Raw genomic sequence first — 10,050 nt, 5'->3', positions numbered from 1 at the left:
GTGGTTATATGAGGATGATTATGATGGTGTTGATGATTGATAACATTTGTCTTTGATTTATGGTTTTAAATCGTCACACATTTAAAGGTATGGGCTGGGGCCCAGCTAATAAGTTCGTTAGTTATATTGTATCTTAGGTACGGCCAGACGTTTGTCTATTTTCATATTTATCAACCTGATACATTGGAGAAATATTTTAAGGTAAAATATTACACAATACAATATGTATCTCTGGAAGAAACTAAAATTATGTTGCATTGGCGCACTATATTCTTAGCACTTCCGTCTGGTCCTTCTGTCAGATGTGATTCAGTATCATCTGGCCTTGCACTGTAGACTTGTTTTGTTCACTCATCTTAGCAGGCGACCACGATGGAGACAGTGTTGTAAACAGAGGATTTGTGAAAAGCGTGGTCCAAAAACAATGACCGCTCATTATACTGCGGTGAACGGAATGTTCAATTTCCACAGTTCTGCGAAATTTAGCTCGAATTTACTGAATATGACAAGGTCCAGCGGACGCCTGCTAAGGGTGGGGTTTGTGTGAAGACGCACTGTATACAGTGGTGGAGTTCGTTTTGCATGGCCGGGCGGAGAATTCGCTTAAGGACCAATGGAATGGCCTAAAATGAGGCAACTCCACCCACCCTGCAAAACTAACTCGATCAATGTCACCAGCGCGCGTAGTCGGGACTGGAGCCTGTGATAAGTCTCTCTGTTCCTGTCAAAAACACAGCTGAGCGATGACTCCGTTGTCAGCGGCTGTGAAATAGATCCAGTTGTTGCTATATGCCCCATTAATCTGGAGGAGAATTAAACAAATTAGATATTGATCTCGAGTGGATCGTATATCAAACAGACGGGGAAGTATTGATTTATACCATCTTGGACTAGTCTTTGAACGGAATATTCCTATATCTAGATTCTACAGGTGAGTAGCCTTATTGGTAAGAGGTTATCTTTAGCCAAGTATTTTTTTGAACTTGCCTAAAGATAAATGTAACCCCAATAATAGAACATGTGATATGTAGGATATGACTAGCCTGTAGGACATAGTGTTGATGTAGGCTGTAGGAATATTTTGTTTAATTAGTGGAAGTTGAGTTTAGTCGGCTAAAGAAAATTGCGATTTTTAATTAGACTGGCTTGATATATTAGCATTCTGGATATGATATAAATGCGTCAGCTTTGGCATTTGTACTTATTTGGGGATGTCTGGTGATTTCTGGGTATGCACCTGTGCATTCAGCTCCGTTGCGCGTTTATGTTCAGCGAGCGCTGGTAGGTTATTTATTCGGTTTGTCATGAACGTACCACAAACACTAGCCTTATTTCTATGAGCCTTATTTCTATGATTAACACAATAGCCTTTGCTTACCATATTCTGCCGTAGTCTACAAGGTCCTTCCTTATAATTTGTGCCTGGATGTGTTTTGATAGGATGCATAACATGACCATTGATATTATTTCCTCACTTCCATGACAACACAAAGACATAGGTAGTGTGAGTCATATTATAATTGATCACTTGCCTATTCCTCTTGGATGAGTGGGATGGCATGAAAAGTGTTACTGTGTGCCAATGCCATCCATGTATGACACTTACAGAAACAGGGATGCAGCTGAGTAGTTTGACAATCAGAGCAGAAAGTGCGAAGTACCACATAGCAGAAGTCATTAAACCCATGGGTTATTTAAGCAATAAGGCACAAGGGGGTGTGGTATATGGCCAATTTACCATGGCTAAGGGCCGTTCCTAGTCACGACGCAACGTGGAGTATATTGGCCATATATCACAAACCTCCGAGGTGCCTTATTGCTATTATAAACTGGTTACCAACGTAATTAGAGCAGTAAAAATACATGTTTTGTCATACCCGTGGTATGTGGTCTCATATACCACAGCTGTCGGCTAATCAGCATTCAGGGCTCGAACCATCCAGTTTATAATACTGATTATAAACTGGGTGGTTCAAGCCCCGAATGCTGTTTGGGTGAAAGCCGTGGTATATCGGACGGTATACCATGGGTATGACAAAACATTTGTTTTTACTCTGCCTTGCGTAGTGCTTATTAAGAACAGCCCTTAGCCGTGGTTTATTGGCCATATACTACACCCCCTCTGGCCTTGTTGCTTAACTAACTAACCTATCAAACATGGGAATCATTACAGGCACACAGAAGACAAACAGTTACCAAATCCATTCAGAGGAGAAAAACATGTTTATTTTTTACTAGATTTGTTGATGACAACTTATTTTCTCTACATTAGTAAATGTATTGATAGATGTTTATTACATTTCATTTTATAGTGTTGCGTTTTAAAGTAATGCTTTATAATGGAACTGGAGCAATTTATAATGGCATACTTCACAGCTTATTCATGAACAGAAGTCATGTTTTAATAAGATGGTGAGTAAGATGCCACCCACCTACATTGTGGTCACAGCTCACTGCCTGATAGAAACAGGTGTAGGATATTAATGTGATCACTCTGTTGCAGGAGAACCTTCCAGCAATGCAGGAAATTTAAAATGTGTAGGTTTAAAAAAGCTTCGGAAATGTGTAATTAACGTTTAGACATTTCAGACTGGATTTTCCCTTATGAAAATGTTATCAACCCCTACAAAAATGTAAATTAATTATAATCCACATAATAATTCACATTTCCTGTTGCTGCAGGATTATTTTCCTGCTGTAGCAAACTGGCTCAATTTAAGATCCTACACCTGCAGGCTATGTGAGAACGGCACACATGGTGTTGGCAGGGACCTCCCCTGCTGTTCCAGAGTTGACTTGCACCCCCGATATGAAAGCGCTCCGAAACCCGCCATGGGATTTGTGTTAGTGCCATACCTGTGTGTCAAGTTCAGTGCTAAGAGAGGAAATATGGGCCAGGTGAACAAAAAAAAACCCTACCAGTCATATAAGTAATGTTGATAAATGTCTGGTGTTGAACAATAACCCAAGTTTAGTTCCAGTTTCTGGAAATTAAAGGGTACAGGGTTGGGGAATGATTCACTCATTCAGGGTCAGGCTGTGGGTGTTTATGGTAGCTGCAGCTTTGAACCACTGTCCCCTGCCTTTGTTAGGGCAAAAGGGGAGGCTTTCCAAGTGCATGATTAGATATTTGTCGATATTTTGCAACTGTGTGCATATGTATGTGCGTGACTATCTGCAGGGCACTGAGTTCTCTGTTTATTGCACCTGCAGGAAGGCTGTTTTGATGTCTGCGCAGCGGGAGTCTCTATGGCTGTGTGGACACATCACTCTGGGCTACGGGCTCTTTCTCCTGGTCGCCCTTCCAGACCTCACCACAGGTACCCGTCTCCCTCCTCAACCACCCACCCTAACCACCCACAACTGCCCACCCAGGTCATCACCTCTGCTAGGCATCCACGTTGCACCACCATGTACTTGTTGAAACAGTCACCACTGCACCCAAAAGCTGTAATCCATCTGTAAGAGCTAACTATATAGCTATCTGGACATACAACCTGCATCATGCTGCAATGATACTTAGCCCTCTCCCCAGACCTGCAAGACTCCTCCTCCCAGACTCCACCTGTCTTACCCCATTCATATGACCGTATCTATTAAAACACTCTACCTAAAGCTTTTTTCCTCTTCAACCTGAATCACAGATCTTTGAGATACAATAACTGCCGGTTCGATTCAACAACAAGGTCTAACAACTAAACTGTATGCCTCATCCGCAGGCAGGCAAGGGAACTGCAGCCACCCACTGGTGCCAGAACACGGGGGCTTCCGTTGCGAGCCCTCCCCCTGCCGAGGCTTCCCCCAGAAGAGCTTGATCTACTACTTCTGTGAGCCCGGCTACACCATCCCAAAAGAGGTGCACAGCTCGCGCTGCCGCCACGGCAAATGGATCCCCAGCGTGCCCACCTGTCTGTCCACAGCTGGTGAGTCACCACGGCCGTGTGGGAGGAGGGGTAAACCTTTGCTCCTAGTGTAATGGACTAGAGCAGGGATGGGCAACTTTGATGGGGGTGGGGGCAACAATAAATCTGAACTGGGGGTGGCTCGCGGGTCTGTGTACCCACATCCATACCCACATATGCAGTTAGATCCCCACTTCGCGAGCAAAACATTTTAGTGGCAGCAGAGAGAAAACATTGATGTTTTATTGTTCCTCTTTGCAATTTTGCCATGGGGCGTAGATAAAATGTTGCAGTTTTAAAGACAATTTGCTGCAATTCTACATGTTTTGCCATGGGGCGGAGGGAAGATTTTTCAATTTTAGAGAAAAAAAATGACACAAGTCAATTTCTTGCAATTCTACTCATTTTGCCATGGGACGGAGAGAGAAACAGTTGTTAATATGATATCTGAGTGAGAGTGACGAACAAAATCAATGGGGGTCCACTGGTCAGTATTAGACCATGATTACTATACGTTTAGCTAGCTGGCTGCTATACTAATTTACCTATCTAACAAATGTCACTCAATGGGCTAATTGAGTGACTGTCAGTGACTGCCATAACAAGAGAAAAACTGCTGATGCACACAACCAAACTTCGAAATTGCAGCTTATTTATTTTTGGAAATGGATCCGCGGGCCTACAAAAGGAGGCCGCCAGTTGCCCATCCCTGGTCTAGCGCATGTGTGTGTGGAGTATGTCCATGAGTGACTGATATGAGATAAGTGTTAGGTAAACTACAGTCAGGTCAAAGGTTGCAGTGTGATTTAAGGTAGGTTCGTTCTGTACTCAATCACTCACCGCCTTTGTAAATGCATTAACCCAGACACCCAACAATTACTTTGGCTGATTCCGGGTTGGCTATATGCATGCATGGAGGTTATGGGTTGATGATTTAAATGTTACATGGCTTTCTTCCACATATTCATCTCATAAGCTGATTAATAGCAACGCTATGACCACCCTCCTTCATTCGTCCTCTTACTGCAGGGATGGATGACTCCAGTTCTTGAGGGCCTGATTGGCGTCACACTTTTTCTCCATCCCTAGCAAACACAGCTGATTAATCAAATTGCATTCTAAACTGAAGATCATGATTAGGTGATTGTTGGAGTCAGGTGTGTTAGCTGGGACTGGGGCAAAACTGTGACACCAATCAGGCCCTCGAGGACTGGGCAATTCCAGTCATGTCTTATTGGATATGGAAGAGGCAAGTGGAAGCATACACTCTATACCACTCTATGACTGTTGTGCTATACTTTCAATGGCCTTGAGTATAGCCCTACATGAGCTTTGAGTGTCACTAGAGCTGAGCAGTGTGTTAGGCTGGTTAACATGATGGTGTGTGGCCTGTTAAGTGCTAAGATTTGATTGTCGTAACTTTCTGGTACCAACCCCGTAGTTCCACACAAGAGGTCAATGACCTACTTGGTGAGATGCAAAAGCCGACATAGCAGATTCTTAACATGCTACTTTAGAGCCTTTTGCTTCCTCTTTTGGCCTGTGCTGCATCGAGGCAGGAAACCAGCATCAAGAAACGGGAAGTGAGCAAAGTCACCAAACTAACCAGTCTCTTTCCTCTGCCATATTAAACCTCACGGAAATGTAATGCGTCATGGATATAGGAAACCACACCTGCAGATGCATGACTGACTCCCTTTGAGATACCCTGTTTTATGCTGTCCATATGTGTATCAGTAGTGTGTTTCCCCTAAATGATGTGTGTACTTCCTGAATGTATTTGTTGAGTGTGTTGTAGCTCTGGTCCAGGGCGACAGTGTGTGTTCAGGGGGGTTAGTGAGTACACACACTAACGCCCTGGACCACAGCTAAGTGTGTTGTAGGTAGTTGATGGGTGTGTGTGTTGATTGTTTGTGTTGTGTTTTCTTTCAGACAGACATGTTAACTATGAGGACCAGGTGGCCCACTCACTCCCTAGCGTAGCCACGACGGCGGTGGGCGTGTCCATATTCCTTCTCACCACCACGGCCTGCTTGGTGATCAAGTCCCGCCTTTTTCCCTGTCACTCACACAGGTAAGCACACATGACTGGTTCTTATCCCTGTCACTCACACAGCTATATTCATACGACTGGATCCTCTATAGCGGTGTTGTCACTACTAACCCTGGTCCTGGAGCATTAGTGTATGTAGGTTTTGTTCCAGCCCAGGACTAACACACCTGATTCAGCTAACCAAGGTCTTGATGATTGGTTGAATCAGGTGTGTTGCTCTGTAGGGTGGTTACAGTGCTGTAGTGGCTTTGTACAGTAGAGGCTTGGAAATGCATCACATCCTGTAATGAAAGCATCTTTATAATCTGATGAGTGAAAGTTGAAAGACTGTGGAGGAGGAGGAAGAAGGAAATTCAGTGGTTTGATAGTCATCTTATCATTGATGCTGGGTGTTTCATAGCTGTAGTGTCAGTTAGATTGTAGGTAAATCCACCCACTGTATGAGTGCTGTCTGTGAAGTGATCTGATCATCTCTCTACTGTTGTTCAGCAGGCGCTCCTCTGACCAGATGGATCTGATGGTGGATGGCCTACCTGTGTCTCTGCCCACCTATGAGGAGGCTGTCTACGGGAGCTGGGGGCAACACCTGCCCCCCTGCAGAGGGCCCACCCAGCTCCTATTGGCCCAGGAGGCTCCAGGTCCATCATTAGCTCACAACCAATCAGATTCCAGTCACCTTATCCCTCAATCCAATCAAAGCCCCGAGATCCTTCCGCCCCCTTACGAGGAGATCCAATCCCGTCCCAGAGAGAGTCAGAGTGAGGTGCTCATGCGGGCCATACAAGTTGCACTTCCCGATGACAAGGACATTTGAGTGACTGGCGTATTTGTGTTACCCACCAATGATGTACTGACTTGTAAAATCATGTGCTCAGGCACTTACAGTGGGGCAAAAAAGTATTTAGTCAGCCACCAATTGTGCAAGTTCTCCCACTTAAAAGAGATGAGAGAGGCCTGTAATTTTCATCATAGGTACACTTCAACTTTGACAGACAAAATGAGAAGGAAAATCCAGAAAATCACATTGTAGGATTTTTTATGAATTTATTTGCAAATTATGGTGGAAAATAAGTATTTGGTCAATAACAAAAGTTTATCTCAATACTTTGTTATATACCCTTTGTTGGCATTGACAGAGGTCAAACGTTTTCTGTAAGTCTTCACAAGGTTTTCACACACTGTTTCTGTTATTTTGGCCCATTCCTCCATGCAGATCTCCTCTAGAGCAGTGATGTTTTGGGGCTGTTGCTGGGCAACACAGACTTTCAACTCCCTCCAAAGATTTTCTATGGGGTTGAGATCTGGAGACTGGCTAGGCCACTCCAGGACCTTGAAATGCTTCTCACGAAGCCACTCCTTCGTTGCCCGGGCGGTGTGTTTGGGATCATTGTCATGCTGAAAGACCCATCCACGTTTCATCTTCAATGCCCTTGCTGATGGAAGGAGGTTTTCACTCAAAATCTCATGATACATGGCCCCATTCCTTCTTTCCTTTACACGGATCAGTCGTCCTGGTCCCTTTGCAGAAAAACAGCCCCAAAGCATGATGTTTCCACCCCCATGCTTCACAGTAGGTATGGTGTTCTTTGAATGCAACTCAGCATATGACATTCTCCTGGACATGTACTGGCTTAAGCAGGGGGACACGTCTGGCACTGCAGGATTTGAGTCCCTGGCGGCGTAGTGTGTTACTGATGGTAGGCTTTGTTACTTTGGTCCCAGCTTTCTGCAGGTCATTCAGTAGGTCCCCCCGTGTGGTTCTGGGATTTTTGCTCACCGTTCTTGTGATCATTTTGACCCCACGGGGTGAGATCTTGCGTGGAGCCCCAGATCGAGGGAGATTATCAGTGGTCTTGTATGTCTTCCATTTCCTAATAATTGCTCCCACAGTTGATTTCTTCAAACCAAGCTGCTTACCTATTGAAAATTCAGTCTTCCCAGCCTGGTGCAGGTCTACAGGTCTGTGAGAGCCAGAAATCTTGCTTGTTTGTAGGTGACCAAATACTTATTTTCCACCATAATTTGCAAATAAATTCATTAAAAATCCTACAATGTGATTTTCTGGATTTTTTCCCCTCATTTCGTCTGTCATAGTTGAAGTGTACCTATGATGAAAATTACAGGCCTCTCTCATCTTTTTAAGTGGGAGTACTTGCACAATTGGTGGCTGACTAAATACTTTTTTGCCCCATTGTATATGGATTCAAGCCTACCAGCATGGATCGACTTTCTTTTCAGGTTTCAACCTTATACATGGCACACCAGTTCTGATTGGCTGTTGGTAATGTTATGAGACGTATCCTGCCATGGAGACATGGTTTATATCCCATCAGTGATGGGACCTGAGCCTCGTTTGTTGAGGTGACTTTGGTAATGATATTACTGTTACATCACAGGGACCTGCGTGTCCTTTTTGTTGGTTGATGATTTGCGATGATGGCAGAGTTGTAGCGTCGATATAGAAACCAGCAGACCGACCCTGTTCCCGCCTTGCACCTCTCCCCTATCTGCTTTGAATTATTGACCAGAATTTGGGGAGGGTTTGGAGTAGAAACCCCCAGGATGTACTTATTTGTTATAGACATTGAATGTAGTTGTTTCTCATTTTCTTTTCAATAGAAAAAAATGTAATGGATGTATGTAATGTAACATTGACATAATATTGCAATTACTGCATTGCACTGAAGATTAAACGTCCACATTGTTTCTAATTGTAAAACCTCTTGGCCTTACTCAGTTATGGTGCTCTCTGGGAATAATTAGTCAAAGGAAAGTAGATCGCATGGTTGATCTGAGACACAGTCTGCACCCAAATGGCACTCGATTACCTATAAAGTGCCCTACTTTTGACCAGAGCCCTATAGGCCCTAGTCAAAAGTAGGGCACTATAGGCGCAGTAGTTGTGCCACCAGAGATTCTGGGTTCGCGCCCAGGCTCTGTCGCAGCCGGCCGCGACGGGGAGGCCCATGAGGCGGTGCACAAGCATCGCCCGGGTTAGGGGAGGGTTTGGCCGGTAGGGATATCCTTGTCTCATCGCGCTCTAGCGACTCCTGTGGCGGGCCGGGCGCAGTGCACGCTGACCAGTTCGCTAGGTGTACGGTGTTTCCTCCGACACATTGGTGCGGCTGGCTTCCGGGTTGGATGTGTGTTGTGTCAAGAAGCAGTGCGGCCTGGTTGGGTTGTCTTTCGGAGGACGCATGGCTCTCGACCTTCGCCTCTCTTCGCCTCTCCCGAGTCCGTAGGGGAGTCACAGCGATGAGACAAGACAGTAACTACTACCAATTGGATACCACGAAAAGGGGGTAAAATACATTTTTAGAAAGTAGGGAATAGGGCACTATTTGGGACACCGCACAGACAGAGTTAGTGTAATAACCAGCTCATGTTGAATAATTAAGTTAAGTTCTAAGTGAGAATTTCAGCTTAAAGCGGCAATCAGCAGTTGAAACAATAAGTCACCCGTTTCAGTAAAAAGCTGAAGGATGGGCCTGAGAAATGTAACCACTCTCAAATTCATAGGCAGGACTGACCATCCATGATATAAAAAGGATAGTTTTAGCCAAGTTGTAACATGGGATCTGACATTCTGACCAACTCATTCTTCCTTTATGTTACACAGAACTTTGTACAAACAGGATGGCCAGGGAAAGGCACTGTGAGGGAAGTGGAGTAGACTCACTTTAACTGCTGTGTCCAAATGGAGAAGTACAACATCCGCTTATGAGGAATGCAGAACTGCTATACTGACCTATTTACTGAAATCAGTTGAGAAACTACTGTGTGTTCAGCCCTGATTTGAGGTTGTAGTTAGTGAATGGAAAGACTCATTGACAAAATAGAGTTGGTGCATTATGGTTGTTTCCCCATCAAACAGTTTCAAGCAGGAAGTGATATGTAATAGAACATAGTTCCACAGGTTTTGGGGGGGGGGGACGCATTCGGTCTTCAACGCGGTCCGGAAAGTCGTGCTGAACATTTTTACTATTTCCTCGCCACATTAACATTTGCAAAAAAATTGTCCTATATCGATCGTATTTGTAATTTCCGATGCTCCCTGTCTAGCTTCATTTCTGTGATTATTAGTGAACTGGACAC

The 10,050-nt window shown here is 44.4% G+C and overlaps 1 protein-coding gene across 2 annotated transcripts; it reads left to right on the top strand.

Moving 5' to 3' along the window:
• Positions 1–345: 345 nt before the first annotated feature.
• zgc:152863 (CCP domain-containing protein) lies at positions 346–8,674 on the top strand. 2 transcript variants are annotated; one of them, XM_021582187.3, is made up of 5 exons: positions 346–931; positions 3,214–3,320; positions 3,720–3,923; positions 5,835–5,976; positions 6,445–8,674. In XM_021582187.3, exons 2-5 carry the CDS (start codon positions 3,227–3,229, stop codon positions 6,767–6,769), a joined length of 765 nt encoding a protein of 254 aa, XP_021437862.1. In that variant the 5' UTR covers positions 346–931; positions 3,214–3,226; the 3' UTR covers positions 6,770–8,674. The 2 variants fall into 2 exon arrangements, with proteins under 2 accessions (XP_021437862.1, XP_021437863.1); XM_021582188.3 differs by having other exon boundaries at positions 606–931; positions 6,448–8,674.
• Positions 8,675–10,050: the final 1,376 nt, after the last annotated feature.

The sequence above is a fragment of the Oncorhynchus mykiss genome, chromosome 24 (genome assembly GCF_057628025.1).
Source record: "Oncorhynchus mykiss isolate SJ-2025 chromosome 24, ASM5762802v1, whole genome shotgun sequence".
NCBI lineage: Eukaryota > Metazoa > Chordata > Actinopteri > Salmoniformes > Salmonidae > Oncorhynchus > Oncorhynchus mykiss.
The sequence above is the reverse complement of the archived record's forward strand: the minus strand, read 5'-3'. Positions and strand labels throughout refer to the sequence as shown.

What these genes read in the sequence shown, in the direction of transcription:
- zgc:152863 (XM_021582187.3), top strand. Translation starts at nt 3,227, where the DNA reads ATGTCTGCGCAGCGGGAGTCTCTATGGCTGTGTGGACACATCACTCTG. An exon ending in CACCTGTCTGTCCACAGCTG is followed by an intron (nt 3,924 to 5,834) that starts GTGAGTCACCAC and finishes GTTTTCTTTCAG; the next exon opens with ACAGACATGTTAACTATGAG. An exon ending in TTTCCCTGTCACTCACACAG is followed by an intron (nt 5,977 to 6,444) that starts GTAAGCACACAT and finishes ACTGTTGTTCAG; the next exon opens with CAGGCGCTCCTCTGACCAGA.